The sequence below is a fragment of the Cricetulus griseus genome, chromosome 6 (assembly GCF_003668045.3).
Source record: "Cricetulus griseus strain 17A/GY chromosome 6, alternate assembly CriGri-PICRH-1.0, whole genome shotgun sequence".
Classification (NCBI taxonomy): domain Eukaryota; kingdom Metazoa; phylum Chordata; class Mammalia; order Rodentia; family Cricetidae; genus Cricetulus; species Cricetulus griseus.
The window spans coordinates 53339369-53361915 of NC_048599.1; the positions used below are offsets into that span (position 1 = coordinate 53339369).

Sequence of the window (22547 nt, forward strand, 5' to 3'; positions counted from 1 at the left end):
CCTTCCTCCGTGTCTGACTGGAGACTGTCTCTGCCTTCCTCTTCCCAGAATCTCCTAGTCTGCTAGCTCACCCATTCTTCCTGCCTGGCTATTGGCCAATCAGAGTTTTATTAAACCAATCCGAGTGACAAACCTTTACAGTGTGCAAGAGCATTAGCCCACGTCACTTCCATCCAGCACTACATTGCAGACTGCAGCACCACACTCAACAACTTTCAATCTTTTATTGCTGGTATAACAAAGTGTTACAGTGGTGGCTTGAAAGAAAATGGCCCCCAAAGGGAATGGCACTATTGGGAGGTGTGGCTTTATTGGATAGGTGTGGCCTTGTTGGAGGAAGTGGGTCACTGTGAAGGTGAGCCTTGAGGTTTCATATATGCTCAAGATACCACCTAGTGTCACAAACCATTTCCTGTTGCTTGCAAGCTACTTCTCCAGCACCATGTGGACTGCAAAACACCACGCTCCCTGCCATGATGATAGTGGACTAATCCTTTGAAACTGTAAACCTCCCAAATTAAATTCTTTCCTTTGTAAGGGTTCACTTGGAGCCAGGTGGTAGTGGCGCTCACCTTTAATCCCATCACTCGAGAGGCAGAGGAAGGTGGATCTCTGTGAGTTCAAGGTCAGCCTGGTCTACAGAGTGAGTTCCAGGGCAGGCTCCAAAGCTACACAGAGAAACCATGTCTTGAAAAAACAAACAAACAAACAAACAAAAGAGTTGACTTGGTCATGATGTCTCTTCTCAGCAATAGAAGCACTAAGTCTTAGTGGTTTAAACACTACCTTTAAAAGAAATCAACATTCTTTAGGTCAAAAGTCCAACCCAGTTATCAATAATCTAAATATAACAGGCATTAGAAAAGCTGCTTTTTTTTTTTTTTTACAAGCTCTAGAGAGAGAAAGCCATGCTTTCCTTCCCCCACCTTTCCAGCCTATGACCTCCCTTTGAGCTCAGAGCTCTGAGCAGCCGATGAGTTCTGCTGCTAATGTCGTCTCTTTGGTTCTTGGCCACACCCTGGACTGGTTTTTCTCTATGTGCTTGTTAGTTGCAGTTTGTCTACCAGACTGACCAGGATACTATCCCCAGCTCAAGCTTACACATGGGCCATACACGCAGAGTCTCTTTGCTGTTGGAAGTACAGGCTCAGTGTGTGGACAACTTTGAGGAACAATGAGTAAGCCAGTCCTTAGTCCCCACATCACTGCTCCACTTCCAGGCTCCCCCACCCCCAAAGGTCATTGGGAGGAGGATGTGTTGCTCACTGATGAACTTCTTGCCTTTCCCAGAGACCTGCTCTCCTATTTCAGAGGACACAGGGCCATCTTAACCAGGTCACTAGTCATTTAAGTTTCAGATCCATAGGGTGAGCTGAGTATCAGTGGACAAGGCATCCTGCTGACTGGGCCTTGCTCCTTGCCTCTGTTAAGCTTAGAAATATTCATCCTGAATCTCAACTTTAAACAAGCTGCAGGTGTGGTTACGGGGATGCACTCTTCAGGCTCGCATTCATGTACCATTGCACATTGCACCATTGTTGATTTCAATGACAGAAAAGGAAAATGCACCACTTTGTCAAAGCAAACACATTTTAGCGATTTTATTTCTGGTCGATTTGCCCCACATATTTCCCCAGAATAGTCAAAATATGCCAAGAAAAATCAAAACAAAACAAAACAATAAAAAAACAAGCCATTCATCAGATAAACAATTTTTAGGTTTTTTTTTCTGTGATTAAATATAGACACACTATCAAGAAGAAAAATCAATACCCGTATTCTTAATTTTTATAATTTTCTCCATTCATATCTTAGTTATCCTCTAAAGCCTATATAACAACTGTAAAAAGTAAATGAAAGTAGGATCTATATGTACTTTTAATAGTGGATTGAAAGTTTATGAGATTATTTTTCAATGAGACATCTATTTTGATTTCATCTATGCAAACCATTAATTAGAAAAATAAGCAAAGTAGTACTAAGATAGAAATTTAAAAATATTTAGCAGGGAAGACAACTGATATTTATATGTTAAGAATCCACTGGAGTTCATTTAAGTAGAGCATGTGTCTCTTGCTCGCCTCCCTAACAAACCTTCAGCAGGCAGCAAATCCAAGCTATGTGTTATCAGAGATCACTTGTAAGCATATTATCTGCTGCATTAAATAAACCTTTAGGTAACTGCTTTGAACACTCTGTAGACTCTAGTCCTTCGTAAAGTTTTCAGTTATTGATTTTTAAATCTTCATAAGCCTCTCAGGAGGCCAAGCAGAATCAGGCTGCTGACCCAGCAGGTCTTTTCCTGTGATTGCCACCTGCCGTCACCATACCAGCCTGTCAATAAGTGCTTATGGAGAGCCTGCTGTGGGACTGAGGTGTGCACTGGGGCCATACAGCAGGCTCCACAGATTAAGTTTGCCTGGAGCTCACATCCAGATTAGCATGACTTGTAAGCATGCCAGCTAGGTTTTATTAATTTCTTGTTTTTCAGCAACTTTGACAAAGTGTTTCTCTAGGAGCGGTATGGCTTTTGATGTTTCTTAAACTAATGGGGAAAACCTCTTGTTAATAATAACTCTTTTTTTAAAGACAAAATTTATGTAGAATCAGGTACGCTAGTCTTCAGAGGTTTGTATAATCATAGATGAGGTTTTACATCATCAAGTACCAGACGTTTTTCATATTCAGACATCAAGTTACATTTCCTATCTTTCACACATTAAGAGTAAAATGTCAGGACATTTTTGTGATTTCCTCTAACCAGTAACACAGGAGGGAGGTTCCTGGTCAGAATTTCTAACCACGCCATGTACAGCATATCCGATATAGATCCTTTTCTTGCCACTGGAAGGCTCCTGATGACATGGAAGAAAAATTAAAATCAAAGAGAAAAATTACAGTGGGCAGGGACGTTGTCTGCATTTCTGAATTAGCAATAACTAGAATTTGAAATGTTTATCACACCCCCCCCTCAAGTGAGAGCACTGCAGTTATTTTAAATTCAGAAATTAAATTGATATATTCTTCAAATAATGCAAACATGTATAAGTGAGAAAATGTACAGTCATTGTACAGTTATTCACCCCTCCAATATCTACTGGGATTTTTGTTGTTGTTGTTTTTGGTGGGGGAGGTATATTAGAAGTAGCAGTCCTCTAAGCCACGCCATGCTTGAAGATACATATATTTTCATATATAGGTCAGTTCACTGGGTAAACATAAAATAGTTGGACATTACCCCATTTTTAGCACCAATCTTTGTTACATGAGTAATATTTTCAGTAGGGGAATACTCCTAACATTGGTAAGGCCATGGGCTAAGGAGTGAAAATATATAAGCTCATGGCCTTTTGTCTTTGGTGATCTATTCCCACACTGTACAGAACCACATGAGTCAGTCACAAACACACATAGCTCAGAAGTGCCCACCCAGGAAATCAGCCATGGACACACAGCTCAGCAACACCCATCTAGGGAAGTTACTGGTGAGCCCTGTGGTCCACTTGGGCTATTGGGAGGGAATTTCAGACTTCCAGACTCCTGGAGCCTATTTCATATGGGACCACAGGGTAGCTTCAGGCCAACATGGACGTATGCTCCCGGCCCCATGATTGTTGTAGAACCACTAGAAAGTCCAAGCAGGCCCTGCTGAAGTTCACAGGACTCAGTCATCCCTGTCTAAGTGCCCAGTGATACTTACAGCACGATGAGATTGGCAGCTCTCGAATGTTCCTGTAAGAGCTCATTCAGTCGAACTTGGCGGTAACTCTGTGGACAGTATTTAGACTGAGTTGAGTACAGGTTGACCAGAATTATGAATGAGAAGTTATCTTCTTACCTCAAGTCACAAATAATCAGAAGATATGATTAAAAGTCATTACTAAAAAGTGCACTTAATAAATGAAGATTTAATGTTGTAAAGCTTCATGGGAAATTGTAGAAATATGAAGAGTAATTCTGGATTGCCATTGTGACATGGTGGCTTATTAGATTCTAGGAGTGTAGAACAACACAGATGGCAAAAACAAACAAACAAACAAACAAAAAGATGAGAACAGAGGGCTTGGAAACAGGTTTTCATCTGAAGAAAACCAATTGAATCTCGCTATCTTTTTGATAGCCTAAGAAGGTAGGTTCTGTTCTATTGTGTTTTCTTTAAGCTCCCTGACAATATTATTTAGGGGACCAGTTTCAAGTAAAAAGCCACCAGTAAACTCATTGGAAAATTATTTTACAGTGATAAGACTAATACTATATTTTTTTTGTGTTTCACAGGTTCATGTCTGACTTGCTTAATTATACGCTATGTCTCTGTAAAACTGGGTACTTAATCGCATGTACAGTTTATTCTTCTATTTCAGCATTGGTGTCACTGATGCTGGAAGGGTTCAATATTTTCTTCCTGTGATCCTTGTCCTTTGATGTCCAGTTAACATGTTGAGTTTTGAACTTAAATCTTCATCCCTGTTCTTTTCATTGTCATTATTACCTACCACTTCAATTTAAGCTCAGGCCAGAGAGACAATTCTGGTTGTTCTCTGTCCTTCTCAGGCTGGTCTGGTGTTTGTGATCCTCCTGCCTCAGATTCCATAGTGCTAGAATTACTACTGCCATTGTGCTATCTAGGAAAACTTATCATTTTACACCCATTTCACTGTGTGTGCTGGGTGCAACTTACACGTACACATACAATTTTATTATTTCTCTGTGTGTATGATGTATGTGTGAGTGCTGCCATATGCTTGTAGATGTCACAGAACAGCTTTTTATCAATTATTTTCTGCCTCTACAAATAGAATCTTCAGGCTGAACTCAGGCCACCTGATGAGCTATCTTGTTAGCCCAGGCACAACATCTGTATTCATTATTCCAAACAACACATCATACATTTCTATAGATATTTTTGTTAGTTTTTCACAGCTATGTTAATCAGGCCAGAGGCCTTTGTTATTGGTTAAATTTGTGGGTCAATTTACCTTTATCCACATTGCATGCCTAACGACTTAAATTATTTTAGGTTAATGAAAATACATTTCAAAGGAGACCTCACAATATGGACCAATAACCTGTTTTGTTAACTTAAAAATAGGTTATATCCAGTAACATGATCAAAAAGTCCCTGAAGATGCAGGCTCTCAGGATGCTGAGGAAGGCAGCTTGACTTGATGTATCATTTCTTGAAATCAGCCACTGTTTCTTCTTTACTGTTTAGACGGTGAAGTAAAAACTAAGGAAGATGAGTCCTTACCTTTTCCTTGACGGCTTCCAGTTCTGCATCTGTAATTTTCCATGGACTTTCTCTTTTTAATTTCTCAGCAGTGGTCAAATCTTTGTGGCTTTCATGGAGACGATAAGGTTCAATCATCTCTTCAAAGACCTTCCAGCTGAAATTGGAATTGTAAAGGAGGCCTCACAGTGGGAAATGGACTCATTATTTCACAGATGCACAGAATCAGAGCAGAATTGTATGCAAATCTTTTAAGAGTCATCTTTGTACAGAATGTACTGTGAGGGAAACCATGGGCATTACTCCCTCTGTAGTCAAAGCAAGCAGTTAGTGCGTTTGAGGCCTGGTTAGTTTGCCAGGATCATCAACATTATTAATTCATGGACATGTAGATAGTAATTATTCTACAGATGTGTTTTCTGCATAATGTAGTTAAAGAGCTACTTATGCTATACACATGGAAGCCCATTTCTATTTGCTTGTGATGCAGGTCAGTGGGTGACCTCCAGCAGTTACTGTAGTTGGGAGATGACCTCCATGGGAACGATGGGGGCCCTCCTCACCTGCAGTCAACTAACAATGCCCACTCCTGCCGGGAGGCTTTGGGCAGATAGGAAACAGACTGGGCTCTCATAGGCTTAACAGAAAAAAAAATCTGGAAAATAATGGCATCCTTGTCCTGGTGTTTGATGTTGCTGTCTGAGATTTTCAAATGACTATTATTCATGTTTGTGTTAAGCAAGAGGGTGAAAATCAATAACATTTAATGCTTAAAAATCTGAGGCCATCTTAGGGCATCTAAGAATAAATCATTGAGGAGAAAGTGAGAGGCAGTGTCTAAGAGCTATGGAACGTTTAAAAATTGCAAAAAGAATCTCATTCTTGTCTTACATGATAATCTCCTAAGATTTATTCTTCAAACTTCCGCACAAAGTGAAGCTTCTAATTTATGGAAGGAGTTGTCTTCAGAGCTCTTCTTAAGAAGACCTCAACTATGAATAATTTCCTTTGGTTTTATATAATTTAGCTTACTTACCATTTAGTAACTTTGGGATGAATAGTAATTAGAATCCATACGCTTTGGGGTTAAGAAATTAAAATACGGAGTGATGAATTTAATTATCTCATCAGTTGGCCTGATTTAGGATTTGCAAATACGAGTGCAGAGATTACAAAGGAGTAAAATTGTCTCTGCCAGTTAGCTTCTGTAAAGTATTGAAGAGGTGCTGAATGCAATAGACTCCTATTGTGCTGACTCACATAGAGAGTTGGGAGACGATAGGTAAGCAAGAGAACTGATGTGCACCTATTATTCTTTCAACAATACATTCATTTGTCACTACTTCCAACAGTATCAACCCTGAAAGAGCTGTGGTGACAATCAGTAAGATGCAGGGCCTGGCCTCAGAACCTGGAAAATTGCTCTATGGCTTCTACTTTCCTCGTATAGCTAGCTAATCTGGCCTACAGAAGGGAGTGACAATGGCCATTAGGAGCCCTGGGAGAACCAGAGTGATGCTGTGGCTGCAGTGCCTCAGGAAAGTGAGGTAGCATCTTGCTGACCAGCCCCAGAACTTGGTTTCAGGTTGGAAAACTGTGTTTAAACTCTACAAGTACAGTTTGAGTTTCTCTGCACCTCAGCCAGAGACTGGCTAAAGGCCAGCCTGATCTACAGAGCGAGTTGCAGGACAACCTCCAAAGCAATACAGAGAAACCCTGTCTTGAAAATAAAAAAAAAAGAAAGAAAGAAAGAAAAAGAAAGAAAGGAAGGAAGGAAATACAGAACAAAAGTGATTTCTCAAAAAACAGAGGGGAAGTGGAAATTAGCAGTTGTTTCCATAGTATCCAGTGTGAGAACTATTCCATCTACAACATCAACCAATTCTAGCATATTTCTGGGCTTTCTGCAAGGACTGGGTAAAACCCAGGCAGTTTTGAACCAATATACACCCTATATTATAGTGCCTGCCGTGTATGGCCCAGTGGTTTAGGCAGATAATGAATTCTGAACGGAGTGACTTCAATGATTAGGGAGAGACACTTTCTACTCTCCTACTGAATACACAAGAACAAGTATGGAATCCTAGTTGCTATTGTTACTCCCCTTGTTTTTATAAGCTAAATAAACTTTTATTGATGGCTTTCCAAAGGAAGGGAGAACAGAAAGAATGAAAGAAAATCAGTCCTTTGTTATAAAGTTTATTTTCTAGGTCATTTAGCTGAAAGGCAGCCTACCCCTGTACTTAATTGTGTGTGACAATAATTTCTGTCATCTAAATCACTATGAGATTTTCTTTCACTGGCACTAAAACATGCTAAGGGAGTGATGAGGGAGACGAGAACAGGACATTGGATCTCCTGGAACTGGAGTTATAGATGGTTATTAGCCAGCATATAGGTTCTAAGTATTGAACCCTGGTCCTCTGGAAGAATAGCCAGTACTCTTAATGCTGAGCCATCTCTCTAGGCCCCAAGTGATTTTTCTTTAAAGTACCTTTTAATTGACTCTCAGCCAAGTAATATCTGCTGCTAAATGTAAATGAGAATTAATTCAGTTTTCCAAAATTAACTAAAACTGTCCTTCCTTCTCCATCATTTTCTTCATACCAAAGTTTAGCACTATTTTAACTGCACAGAACTTTCTCTGAGAGAGAAAAGGGAAGGAAGAAAACAATGCACTTTAATCTCAAAATGTGATAAAATTTAAAACCTTATCCTTGGTCCACATTAAGATTCCCTCTTTCAAAGTAACGTATTGTAGTTTTTGTTTTGTTTTGTTTTTTGGACAACTCTAACATCTAGCATCTTTAAGCTAAATTATCTAGTTAATTGCTTCCAGTTTCTCCTTGATTTCCACATAAAGATTGCTGTCTTTGGCCCATGACTTTTAATTCAGTTTATACAATAAAAATGAATCCTAACCACAATATGTACTATGTTTCTCTAGGCTCAATTATTTTCTCATTTAGTTGAGAAAATTTAGTTCTCATTTTGTGCTGTATTCACCCTTGCACCTCCCATATTTAGAGATAAGGTTTCCATGACAAAATGCCTCTGACATAACTAACCAACATTTCATGGTGACTGCAAGATGTACTAAAGGTGATTGAAAGATAATTTAACACTAGGCCTTTCCCAAGCAAATCACTGACAAACTGTTATCCACTTTGTATAACACCAGGTGAGCAAGACAAAAATAGTGATCTGGGGACAGTTGTTCATGGTGGTGAAGACTGTCCAGCCAAAAAGGCTACCCTGGGCGCTGAATTTGGAACAGTATACTCTTGATGGTTTAGCTCTGAGGCCTGGGGCTACATCTGTCTACAAGAGCTTTCTCTGATTGCATTACCTAGAGTTAACACAAACATGACTGACCTTCTGATAGAGGCTACAGGTACCATGGACCAAATGACTGCTTTCTGTTCCAAACTAGGGCTACTTTAAAATCTGGGACATGAGTTACAGCAGGGTACATGGCATTTTACACGCCACTATTATCAAAGTGTGGTAGAGGGTGAGAGAGGAGGAGGGCCCCTCTGAGCACTCTTTCTGGCAGCTGGCCTCCTTTTCTCAAGACAGTATTCATTAGCCACCAGTATCCTTTAACCTTAGCAAGGATGGATGTGCTCCCCCCAACCCCCGTATCTTCTCTGCAACCTTCACACAGCAGAGAGAAAATTTGCAAAGCTTTGAAACCTAATTTATTGGTTTCTCAAGGAAGGGAAGTAATTCTCTTCTCAAGAGGACAGTGACACTGTGTGAGGAACACCAATGGTGTGTGGAATAAAATTTAGATGCACAGACAAAAAAAAAAAAAATGAAAATGCCCAGAGAAGAGGACAGTATGTGGCAAAGGTTAGCATGAAAAGACAAAGTTTGCCGGTACTATGACAATCAGGCTCTTCCAGAATGGAGACGACAGTTAATAAAGATGACATATCACACATTCAATGACAGAACAGAAAGGGTAAGAACACAGGGTGGTGGCCACAGCAGCTGAATGGAAGCAAGGTTGCACGACACAGAAAGGAACTTACCTTCAGTAGAGAAAACCAGGTTGAGGGTAGAAAGACGAAGGAGTAGAGAAATAACTGTGTATTTATGAAGATAAATGATGAAGACAAATTCTGCTGCTATAAGAACTGGGTGGCTAATTTTTGTTCAGCATTGAGCAAGGGCTTGAAGAGATACAGTGGTTACCCTCCAGACAATGAGAAATGGCTTGACCTTGATGTACAATGATACCTAAACCCTGTCACTAAGGGGTTCATGCAAAAAATTGTCCAGCTTGGTCTTCTATGAAGGATCCATCTCTGCCAACTAGAGCCACACAGTGAGCCTGTTGGGTCACATGACTACAAGTACCTCCCAGTGACTCAGTGAGCTACAACTCTTCAGATGACAATCCATTTCTGATCAGAACAATGTTTCCACTTACCAAAGGGAACTATAAATATGCCATTTTACTTATGTGTTTGTTACCGCAGAAGCATAAGAATTTCAGGCATGGCCAGTCAGTGGTGGCTCATGCCTTTAGTCCCAGGAGGCAGAGGCAGGTGGATCTCTGTGAGTTTGAGACCAGCCTGATCTCCAGGGTGAGTTCCAGGATAGACAGACAGGACTGTTTCACAGAGAAACCCTGTCTCGGAGGGAAAAACAACAACAACAACAACAACAACAACAAAACCAAAAGAATGTTAGGCATTTGAGTTATGTGTGATGCAAGGAAATGTTATAAAGCATATAAAGCTTTGAAGGCATTTAATGATTATTTCTGCTTTGTCACTCCCTGTTTCCGGGAGTGGGGCTTCAATCACCTTTCTAGGTCTCAGATAGTTTTAGAGACTCCCTCAAAAGTTCACAGGCCATAACCATTGAGCCCCTTAGTGCCTGGACCCTAAAATAGCTCTGGGATGGGAGACCCTGTCCTCAGGCTTCTTGCCATAACCCAACTCTATTAAAGTGGACTTGATGGCTCTGTGTCATGGTTACTGAAAAGCATTTCTTTAATATCTGTCAAGAAGACATTACAGTAAATGCATTACATTTTCAATCCTTTGTTAAGCAACAGGAAAAAGAGTGAGACAGCAGCAGGGGTGATGAGGGGAGCTTGCTAAACAATTCACACCTCTCTTTGTTTGGCTTAATGTTGATGTCTCCAATTATATGGATGTCTGCAAATTTTATCCTAAATTTGCTGAGAAGAGAAGCCATTCTGAAAAAAAAGAGAGAGAGAAAAAAACCACATAGTTAGTGCCTATGTAATTACTTTCTATCAAATGTGTCTTTGTATTTGAGTTAAGGCATCAAAAGCAATCAGTACAGCTTTCAGACAGAGGCTTTTCAGTTGATTTTGTTAACATACTTGTTGGAGAAGTTAAGTATGCACAAAGCTGCTCCACTGGGGTCATAAAGTGAGCCCTGCAGCTGATTAGGGTGTGGTACACCTGCTATCTCAGGGTACTGAGGTAGGCAGATTGTGAGTTAGAGGCCAGCTTGACACACTCAAAGACACCTTGTCATAAAAACAAAATCCAAGAAATCAAAACAAAGCCCCGGTGGATACAGAGAACAGAAAGAGCAAAGGGAACTCTGCATTCATCTTCATGAGAGATGCTGTAATTTTCCTTGTCATTGCCAATTCTTACTACTGGAAGTTTTTATAAGGTTGCTAACAAACTAATAGTTCTAGTGTATGCCTATATGTTGAACCCCCACCCCTAGAAACTGGTAATTTGAACTTAAAGTTACAGAAATCTTATAAAATGGTTCAAAAGTTCCTAGGCTTATTATTTGCTTAGATTTGGTCTAATTTGGCTTGTTATTATTATATAAGCATTGCATAATATTCATTGAGAGTAAATATATAAATATATACTTATTATAAATGTGAGTGTATGTGTGTACTTAGCATAATTCCATTAACCTGAGAGGGAAAAGAAAATATGATAACTGATAGAATGAGAGTCCTATATTATTGCAGTTTCTGGAAGGTACAGAGTTCAGGACTTTAGCCTGCCAAGCAGGACTGAGAGCTGCTGATGGCATCTCCCAGGTTTCCATGACAGCTGTGAGTACAGCATGCTCTCTGATGTTTGTTATTCTCACATCTATACATCAGCTCCAAGTGGCTACATTAATGAAAAATCTATAAAGATACCTGATTCGACTTTAATTAGAAGTTTTTCTAATTAAAACTGCTCATTATGCAGCCCTGGCTGGTCAGGAACTCAACATCTAGTAAAGTTGGCCTTGAACTTGGTATGTAATGCAAGCTGGGCTCAAACTCAGAAAGATCTGCCTGCCTCTGCCTCCTCAGTGCTGAGAATTAAGGTGTGTGCCTTAATTCTAGCTCAAAGATGTTTAAGGCACTGAAAACTCAAGCCCTAGAGCAGCCCATCCCCAAGACAACCAGAAAGGCCAGGCCCAAATCACTCACGAAATTTTTTCCTCTTCAATACGGTTGATTTTTCCTCCAACATAGATTCTTAACTTACAGTCTTTCCATTTTTTTCTGAGAGTCAAGATATATGGGATAAGAAGTGTTAACCCTGGAATAAAGAGTAAATTACAGCAGAAAGGATGAGAGAAATTGAGAGGAAAAAAATGAGAGCATTATTTTTATTCATTCCCATTATCACAGCTATTAAATGATTTATGGCCTTTAGGAACTCAGAAGTGGGATTCTTGAACGGACACCCTTTTCATACGCAGCCATCCTGTCAAAATAGTCAAGCAGGAGTTCCGCTCCCTCGTGAACGTTTTGGACAGCTTACCTCCATCATCAAATAACCACCAAACATCAATCGTGCCTTTTCCTTGTTTCTTTTTAAACTGAGCACTGGCTTCGACCAGTTTCTGGTTGAACTCCCCGACATGCATCGACTGGATGGTGTTGATGTTTGCCTCTGAAACAGAGGACACAGTGATGCATCTGTTTGTCTTTTGAGGACAGAAACAAGATAACTTCCCAATAAGCCTACTGAGGAAAAACGGAACGATTCATGGTGTCATGGATAAGTTCTGAGCTGCATTGAACAAAGTCAAACTCCACGGTTTAGCTCACCTTCCTTAACTAGGGAAAGACATGCCCCCAGTTCTATCGACAGCTTTTATTATAAAGCAGTGCATTGTTTTTTAGATCCCTCTTATTCTCATGATGGAATTATAATTTAGGTGTACAGTGGCTTAAACTTGAAAGATAGCCCTCAAGCTTATATTTTGAGTTTTTTTTTTTTAACCCCTGGCTAATGGTGTTATTTGGGGAGGTTGAGGAGCTTTAAGGGGGCTCAGCCTAGTTGGAGAAAGCAGTTCAGTGAGGGGCTCACCTTAGAAGGTTACAGGCTGCCTCCTTCTGTAGGGCCTATAAACTTTCTTGTGTGCCCTGATGTGAATAGCATCTCCCTTGAGCATTTGCTGCCAAAGATGAAGCCACAGTGGTTTATCTTTTCTACTCTGATAGACTAAAACTCTCTGAGATTACGAGCCATTGGAAATCTTTCCTCCTGTAAGGTGTTTTTTTGTTCAGGAGACCATGAAAGAATAAAGTGTCCATGGGAATGGTTTGGAGGGGGGGAACAAAGTGTCACATGTGACAGGTATGTGGAAAGAAGGCTACTGGGGAAGGAGAGGGTGTAAAAGGAAGAGGACGGGGACAAAGAGGATAAAGAGGGGAGAGAAGCAATACAAACATTTGTTTGAAAACACTGTAATGAAACCTAACTCTGTATATGTTAATAAAAACATTTGTTTTAGAAGAGGGCTACACCAGCTGCTTTCTCGTGGGATGTTTTAGCCCGGTTATGCTCCAGTTACAAATGCAGCATGTGGCAATGCTCACTAGATCCCCAATCTTTGGAAATTTTAGAGTAAAACAAAAGTTTTTAGATTGACTTTAATTAGGTATGGTGATGGAATTTTCTAGAGATAAGGAGTAGGGGACTGGGAAGGCCACTGGGTTGCCCAAGTACTAGCTTCTGTGATGCAAAAGCAAAATCCTTTTGAGTTGTATGAATTTTTGTGAATGATATGAAAAAATCTAGGACACATAAGGCTTAAAAACTGCTTTGAGTTTTAATTAAGGATGGATGCATATATAATATTTACAAGTGAATAATATCTTTCTAAACCATTAATTTGTTTAAAATTATTTGTATTTTTGTTACGTGTGTGTGTGTGTGTGTGTGTGTGTGTGTGTGTATGCTTGTGTGTGTGTGGGGGGGGTAAGTATGTACACTATGTGCACATAAGTGCAGGTGCCCTCATAGGTCAGGTATTGAATCCTCAGAGCTGGGATTACAGGTTGTGAGAGCCTCCTGATGCATGTGCTGGGACTTGAACACACGTCCTCTGGGAGAGCAGTCAGTGCTTTTAGCCACTGAGTTATCTCTTCAATCCCATGTTTGATAGTTTTTGACTCTGACACGGGAACAATGAAGGAGGCCTATTTCCTGGCAGAGTGCTCATCACTGTTTCTCTGGCATGCTTTCTATATTATTTCTAATTTCCTTGCCGTTGAGAGTTACTCCGTGGCTCTAATGCAAAGAGGCAGTTGTTGGGACAGTGCTTAGTGCTGCACTGACAGCCTCTTCAGAGCTCCCTCTCTGATCTAGTGGGTTCTGAAGACGCTTTGTTTTGTTTCCGCTGTTGCCATGTTCTGGGCCTGTCAGTTGTAAAGCAACGATTGCCTATTGTTTTTACATCCTTAGGACTGCTGAGAGAGAAAGTAAATTTATTTGTAAAATGGACAAACTCTGCCCTTACTTCCATGCAAATCAAGGCATCTGGAAGAATCATTAGGAGAGCCTGCAGGTTTGGACTTGATCTAGAGCTCAAAAGAGTTGTCTGAAGCTGGGGTGGCATAGGCTCCCTGCAGAGCAATGTTTGAACACCTAGGTACTCAAGCACGCAGCTCATGATTTTGTTTTTGTGAATACCAAGGCAGGTTGACATTGGGAAAAGTACCTTTTTACCTAAATAATTTCTGTGATGGAGGAGTAGATTTCCAGAATGAACAAGCCTTGCTTACACCAATGACACCAAGGCATCCCCCTCTCAATTAGAAACGGGAGGAGCTTTAGCTTTGAACTTTTTGTTGGTTTTCCAGGCCGTTGTCACTCAATAGAGATTAATAGTACAAATAAGACAACAATGGGAAAAGAAATATTTTTTAAAGTCTTATTGCTAAATTAAAAATTTTATTTTTGTGAATGCGCATGTGTGGGCACATGTGTGCCATGGCTTGCACATGGAGGTCAGAGGACAACTTGAAGGAGTCAGTTTGCTTCTTTCATTCTATCGGTTCCAGGGACAAATCAAGTCATCAGGCCTGGTGGCAAGCACTTTAACCTGTTGAGTGATCTCATGGGTCCCTTATCACCAATTTATGCCAATTCCAACTTCAGATTCAAACATATAATTCTCTTTGGAACGTATGTATGTATGTATGCATGTATGTATGTATTATGTTTGTATGTTTTGAGACAGAGTCTATCTCCATAGCTCTGGCTGTCCTGAAACTCACTATGTAGACCAGGCTGTACTCAGACTCAGAGATCTGCCTGCCTCTGCCTCCCAAGTGCTGGTAGTAAAGGCGTGCGCCACTGTGCTGGGAGGGAAAGGATATTTTAAAGTGCATGGGAAGGGGCTGGAGAGATGACTCAGAAGGAAGAGTCCTGGTTGCTCTTCAAAGGATGGAAGTTCAGGTCCCAGCAGCCACATACCCACGTCAGATCACATACTCCTGTAAACCCAGTTCTGGGGCTTCTGGTGTCTGCTTCTGGCACTTACACATACACATAAAAATACATCATTTTTAAAACTTGGTGGGAAATATTAGGCTTCCCACAGTCTGTGGGATACAAATTTCCTGTCATTCTTCTATTATAGGTAAATTTTAAACCTTGGGCTACACACACTAGAACAAGCCAACGGAATTGAACTATTTATAGGCTGGGGAGTGGTCTTTTCAGAGATGGCTGTCACCATAGACCAGGGGCTGGCAAATTTCAGTTTGGATCCTGCCACTGGACTAACAGTGAAACCATCTCTGGCTACTTTCACACCCTGTGTGACAGTCTGTGTCTCATGTGTATTCTGATTTTCTACCAGCAGAGGCCACTGTGGACCTCATTAAATTCAAACTTAGACTCCCTCTGCTTAGGAAAGAAGGCAACTTTCAAAAGTAAATAAAAACCCTTCCGTTTCCACAACTTAAAAAAAAAAAATGCTCTCATGTTTAATCCTCCATCCTCGGGATGTCTTCCAGACACACAGAGATAAGTTTACAGCTAGTCCAAAACTACAGGAAGCAATCAGTATCAGGAAAGAGTCCAGTACTTCATTCTGGTCAGGTAGGAGGATGCCTTTCTGGAAACAGGTTTTTAGCTGTATCCCATTTGCCCAGTGCCCCTGACACATCTGCATAAGGATTCTATAGATAAAATTGATGGATATTATTGGTTTTTAATTCTCTATTCTTCCGTCTCAGCAGACCTTTCTATTTTGAGGCACCCAGTCTACATAAGCACCAACTACTTTTTAAAAAAAAATAGTTTGTTTTTAACAGTGAGGTAGCATAGAATGCTTAATGACCCTTCTTTCCTGGAAAAGACCTTTCTGTGCATGCCCAAACTCGGTGTCTCGGATGCTTCTCTGACCCCCTCATGATGTTCAGCTATGTGCTCATCTTGAAGTCTTGCTCCTAAGATTTTAAAGTGCTTACCTTTCTTAGGGGCTGCCTTGGAAATGTTGAGCTTGCCAGCTTTCTTAAACAAGCCTCGGATGCCTCCCTTTCCCTCCTCACACTCGTTGTCTTTAATTGTGGCCTCCAGAGCCAATCTCTCTTGTTCCAGTTTCTCCAGCTCATCTGAAGAGAGTAGACACAGTCAGCAACTCCACTCAGAGGAACAAAGTTTCCAGGAGAGTCTTAGAAATGTATCTAGCATGTCATACAATTATGCAATGAGATGGCTGTGCAATGGTATGGCTGTCTTTCTCTGATCCTTAAAAAGTAATTTGTTTTCAGCAAATTGTATTCAGAAAGTATTAACAGCTGCTCAGAAAAAGACAGCTCCATGTATGATGCCATGGGGATTTGATTTATGAGGGCAAGAAGGACTGATTTTTTTTTTTTGAGACAGGGTTTCTTTGTGTAACAGCTCTGGATGTCCTGAATCTCTATTTGTAGACCAGGTGGTCTTGAATTCACAGAGATTCTCCTGCTTCTGCCTCTCGAGTGCTGGGATTAAAGGTGAGTGCCGCCATGCCCACCTGAAGACTCCTACTTATTTACACCTTTATACCACTGTTGGGAAAATCTGACCTAGTGAGATGATGTCCCTACTGAATCACTGACTTAATGATCAATTTACCAGGTAAGAGTTTCAACAAGCCAAAGTAATAATATCGAAGAAGTATTCTGGGCATCCATCCCACACAGCAAGACCTCTGGATTGAAACAGAAAACTAACAGCAAGAATTATAGACAGATACCTGAGAATGCTAGTGTACACATGTGATCCCAGCACTTGGGAGGTGGAAGCAGAAAGGCCAGGAATTCAAGGTCATCCTTGGCTACACATGCTCAGGCTATAATAAAACTCTGTCTCAACAGGCCAAAGGGGACTGGGTGAATTACAGAAATCAACTTCTCTGATCTTTGAATGCAAACTGAATAAAGTATCCAGCACTGATTGACTGTGTCTCTTAAGTGAACAACAACGACAAAGAAATGGCATTATGGAATAAGTGACCGAAGGCAAAGAGCCAAAGCCAAGGTTTCTGGGAGAATGCCAGAGTCCAGATGGCTGAAAAGTCACTCGAAACACTTGAGTCTAAACCAAGAGTCAAACTGTGCTGAATTTCCTCCAGAAGGTTCAGGACCACTGTCCAGGCTTTGATGTTGTATCTGGCTGCCTTTTAGCTTTTCTGAGTTTTGATTGTGTTGGAAAGTTCCTAGCCAATCTCTCCATCTCTCCCCTCCCTCCCCATCTCTCTATATAGCATAATATAATATATAATCTCTTTGACCTTAGCAAGTAAGAGATTATAAACAATCACATGACAGTGATGAGCTAACAAGCATGTTCTTGAACTTCCCTGGGATCTCCTATTTCATTGCCTGCTGAGAAGTCAGCCTTGGGAAATAAGTCCTGCTCCAAGGGAGAGGGCAGAAAACCCAGATTCGGTGTTACAAAACCCTGCCAGGGCTTCTGTAAATGTCAATCCTCACAACCCATTGCCTTATCTCTCTGTGAAGGGACGATTCCGCCTTAACTAAATCTGTCCAGCTACACAGAATCACTGGGCCCCTTTCCAGGTCTTACCAATTAATCTTTTGCCAGTGGCATGAGATTTAGAGTCAAATCTCCCATGTGATCTCCCCAAAGCTTCAAAGGTTCTCATGATGAGCAGCCATAGATGGGCTGGGAATGAGGCTGATGGTCTTAGAGATCAGGCGGGTCGTGCTTGCACTGACATTAAAAATGTGAGGGCAATCTATATTGCAGTGGGGGCCACAACCCGTAGGAGCTCAGCAGCTGGCTGGCTGTGAATTCAGTCATTTACTCCATTTCTCAGACCTCCTGTGGAATGGAAAATCAGAATACTTTCCCACCCTCTGAGCTTCATAAGAAGAATAAACAGCAGTGTGACTTGGAGCTCCAGGAAGACCAGTGCAGCAATGGTCTCATTAGGCAGGGTATTTATACTCCTTCTGGACATGGGTCTTATCAGGCAAAACAAATGACCTTGAGAAGGCCGGTAGTTGTTTTAACCCTGTTTATTGCACACTCTCTGGGTGATGCGTTTTATTCCTTTCCAAACGTCTCAGAGATAGTTACTATGGTTTTCTTCATTTTGTAGATGAAGAAACCATAGCTCACAAATTTAAAGAACTTGCATGACTATGATCGAGCAAGATCAGAGCTTAAATACAAAGAGGTCAGTTTGGCTGTCAGTCTGTGTGCTTCCCAACATGAAGACCTTCTAGCAGCTTGTTATTTTTACTTTACAGTTGTTTCTATTAACTGCCAGCTTCTTCATCAGAGGAACTAAAACATTTGCAGGCACAGGGTGCCAAGCCAAGCTACACCCCCAATGATGGTTCTGGAACATGTCATTTTAGGGAGGGCTCTAATGATCTGGGTTATATGGGAGGCTGCCTCAGAGTTGCAGCTGGGACGTTCTCTTACAGGCCTCTTCCAGGAGCTTAGCTGTGAACTACTTGGAGGCAACTAAGGACTGCACAGAGGAGGGGGCAGCTCCCTTTCTTTCTCTCTCTGACAGGCTCCAGCACACTCTGTGTTTAGCTACTAACTGTGCTCTGCCTGGATAAAGATAGTTTAAATCCTCTTTTGTCAATGAGCCAGCTAGCTGAGCACACCCCAAGTGACTCTAGCCATTTGTTCCAAAATGAGTCTGTAGCCCATCCAGGACAAGCAAACTGCAGAACCTCAGGCTCAGGAGACAGACCAAAGTCCTGCTCCTAAGTTTCAAATTCTTTAGTTCCCTTGTAGAGCAGACAGGCTGGTGAAATCTATTCTGGAGGCTAAAATCAGCTTGCTTAGTCATCTTGGGTTTCAGGGCCACAGTGGTGCCATGTTTACTACACACACAGTAGGCTTGCACGCCTTCATTAAAGATGATGCTTCATTGTTTACTCTGTGGGAGATAGATGGAAGACCCCCTCTGTGCAGCTCCTCACATTGCAGTCTGAAACAGAAGTGCCCCTTGGATGATCTTGGGTTTGAATTATATCTGGTAGACTGCATAACTCTGTCTGCACTGGAAACAAAGAATCAACTTTGCCAAGATGTTTAAGAGGGATACCAGCCAGCTAAATTGCAAAAGTAACCATTAGTCACAAGGAGGTGGTTCAGGGGAGCCATGAGGTTGACATTAAAGGTTACTCATTCTAGCCGGGCCTTGGTGGTGCACGCCTTTAATCCCAGCACTCGGGAGGCAGAGGCAGGCAGAGAGTTCGAGGCCAGCCTGGTCTCCAGAGAGATTGCCAGGATAGGCTCCAAAGCTACACAGAGAAACCCTGTCTCGGAAAACCCAAAAAAAAAAAAAAAAAAAAAAAAGATTACTCAATCTATGCCATAGCCATGACCACCATTCTGTCCTTTGTTTTGTTTTTGGAAATAGGGTCTTCTTCTGTAGCCTAGAAGTCTTCATGTAGCTGAGGCTGTCTTGAATCTCTACCTCTTCATCCCAAGTGCTAGGATTACAGGTCTGTGCTCCTAGGCTCAGCTACAACAACACTTTGAATATTCAGGAGTCACAGTCTCCACATGTGGGAGCTTTGCTTCGGATGCTGGTGTGCAGAGAGAACTGTTTTAGTCCTCACTTTCTTATAAAGGAAACTTGGACATAAACAGTGCAGGTGATGTGTTCAAGGTACCATAGTAACATGTCTTCTGTTTCCAGTTCTAATATTAATGCATGTCACCACTGTCTTTGAGTCTTATGTAGCCTTGGCTAGCCTCATGATCACTGTGGAGCCTAGGGTGGCTTTCAACTCCTGATCTTGTTTCAGCATCATCAGTGCTGAAATTACAGGAATGTGCCACCACACCCTATTGCTCATCCCTTTTTACCAGTGGTTCTCAATCTTCCTAAGGCTGTGACCAACTCTTTAACACAGTGTCTTATGTTGTGTTGACTCCAAACCATAAATATCATTTTTGTTGCTACTTCATAACTGTAATTTTGCTACTGTTAGGAATCATAATGAAAATATCTGTGTTTTCTGATGGTCTTAGATGACTCCTGTGGAAGGGTCATTTGGGGTAGAGACCCGTAAGTTGAGAACTGCTGCTCTTTGCTGTTCTTCAGTGACCTGATCATGGTATCTGTCCGCCCTTTGGTTTTATAGATTTTGAGAGAATCCCAAGGCTATAACGGTAGAATTATATGACCTTCAGGTTGTCAGTTGAAAGCAGGATTTGAATAACTTTCTTCCTACATACCCTGAAAGAATTCTAGTGAGACCAGATACCCAAACTGCTTTGAATAGTGGTTACTGTGTTCGAAGTGCTTCATAGACCACATAGTAACCAACTGGAGACACTGTATTTTGAAATTCATTTAGTTTGTCAGAATGGTCTTGTGTTCTAATGTGTCATTAAAAAAAAAAGATGTCATTTGGGGGCTTATAATTCACCATCTGCTTTGAACCTTAAGGACAGCAGCAGGAGGAGCAGAGGAAGCCACAGGGCAGTCATATTCCCCTCCCATTTTACCGCCTCTTTTTTCTTTATTCATTATTAAATTATAACTCTTTCCTTGGTCAATCAACTTGAAGCCACAAATACTTATATGAATCAGTTGCTGATCCCCAGGTGAAGTCAGGCTGGATTGAAGGCAGGAAGCAGTCCTACAGCCTTGCCTTCCAATCAAGCAATTATTTACTGCTAGGCCATCTGTCTTTATTTTGCTAAGCCACTCGATCAAACACAGCAGTATCACCATGCTCTGAGCTGGTCATAAATCGTGCAGTACTTACCCAGGGTACTCAATTGCAAATCACACTCTATCACTTTGTTTACTACCAATGCAATCTGGATTCTTTGTTTTAATTGGAAAACTTGCTAAATACCTCTGGGATGTGAAAAATATGAAATGCCACATTTTTTTTGTGTTGTCAGACAATAAATTAATTTATTAAGAAGAAGTATTAGTCATCAGTATCGGGTGACTTGCTGTGGTGTAGGAGGTATAACGCTATGAGCATCGATCTTATTTAAACAAAAAGTTATTCTCATATGAGCCTGTGACACAGTACAGAAACGATTGTCATTAGCTGGTAAATTACCTAGAAAGCTGATTTCTACTCATTGCTTTATTAACTGTAGTATATGGGCTCAGAGTTGCTAATGTTTCCCTTAAATTATAATCTGTGATGACACTGCGGTGCCCATGTTGGGAAAGCTATGATGATGATCATTAACATACTGTAATGCAATACTGAAGATTTATCAGGCTCTTATTAAGCCCTATATTACAATATAATATAATGAACTGCAAGTTTGTTTCTTCTAATCCAAAATCTAATATAAGGCTTGTGCCATAAATTGCCAGAGCTTCATAACAAAGCATGGAGCTGTGGCATCAAACTAATTCCTATCATTATGGTTTTTTTTTTACATGTTCTCTGTGTATTCGTGTGACATTGCATTTCTGTTTACCTAGATAGTCGGTACTTATAATTATTTTATTAGCATCCAACTGTATTTTGCCTTTCTGTCTAGGAAGCAGAAATATTTCAAACACAAAGTTGATCTAAATAGTACTTGTTTTCTGGGAAGTCTAAAAGAACTATAGTGCCAGGCTTCTTTAAGAAACATTAAAGAATCTAGTGGTTCTATTGCATCACAGAAAGAAACTGATGGTACATTTTGGTGCCTGGAGCAATAAGAGGCAGAGGTGATATTTTTCAGCTACATTGCATATATCAGCTTGAAGAGACTAACATAATACACAAAGAAAATGCATAATCTAAATACAAATTATATTTTTTATTCTTATTTTTAGATAGAAAACTCAACAGCACCAAAGGCAGAAAAAATTAAAATATATTGGACACAGGATTTAGAGACATTGATTTGGATCTGACCAAGAAGCCTTTGCCCTGATGACTACGTTTTACAGTACTAAAAGGTACTATGCAAGCTTCCGTGGTAGGGGAGAAGTCAATAGTCCCACCCAGTTGTGATGCCCATGAAATTCAACAATGAATGGTAAGAGATCCCTAAAGATGCAATAATGGTACTCACATCTTGGTAGTAACCAATAGCCGTCTAATTGGACTTAAGACGCTCTCAAGGAGAGGGAAATCATACCCGGTACTGGAAACCTAGCCACCTACCCAGGACTAATTAAGTCATGAATTTTAGAGGAGAAACTACTACTGCACTTTACTAAGCCAACATAATTCTTAGCTGCATTCTAAGGGCTTACACTTATACCCTTAAGTGTGGTCTTCATCCCTCATTGAAGAAACTTCTCTTTATAATAGATAGGAAGAATTACAGAAATCCACAACTGATCAAAATGCAGGGAACAACCAATCATGGGGTGTCCAGTCCAGCCCCAATGATACATCTACAACCCAACTTCTGCAATCTAAGCCTCAGGGAACATTTTGGAAGAGGGGGCACAATGATTGTAAGAGCCAGAGGAACAGGAAATCTGCTGTGGAAGTGTGTCTCCTAGAAATGACACCTCCCATTACACCTCAACAATATGGCTGCCTAAACAAGACCTGAAACAAGGATTTTAACACTGTAATTCTAGAGAAATCTCTTTCACCACAATT

General features: G+C 40.8%; 1 protein-coding gene across 3 annotated transcripts in view; it reads right to left on the reverse strand.

Annotated features, from left to right (window-relative positions):
• Window positions 1–2719: 2719 nt before the first annotated feature.
• Slc12a1 (solute carrier family 12 member 1) overlaps window positions 2720–22547 on the reverse strand; it is a 77632-nt gene continuing 57804 nt past the window's right edge. For all 3 annotated transcript variants that reach the window (XM_035446509.1, XM_035446508.1, XM_035446510.1), the window contains exons 20-26: window positions 15951–16094; window positions 12004–12135; window positions 11667–11778; window positions 10356–10442; window positions 5249–5384; window positions 3701–3768; window positions 2720–2855 (exon numbers count right to left, since the gene is read on the reverse strand). In XM_035446509.1, the coding sequence (XP_035302400.1) occupies window positions 2720–2855; window positions 3701–3768; window positions 5249–5384; window positions 10356–10442; window positions 11667–11778; window positions 12004–12135; window positions 15951–16094 (815 nt within the window). The remainder of the gene's footprint in view (window positions 2856–3700; window positions 3769–5248; window positions 5385–10355; window positions 10443–11666; window positions 11779–12003; window positions 12136–15950; window positions 16095–22547) is intronic.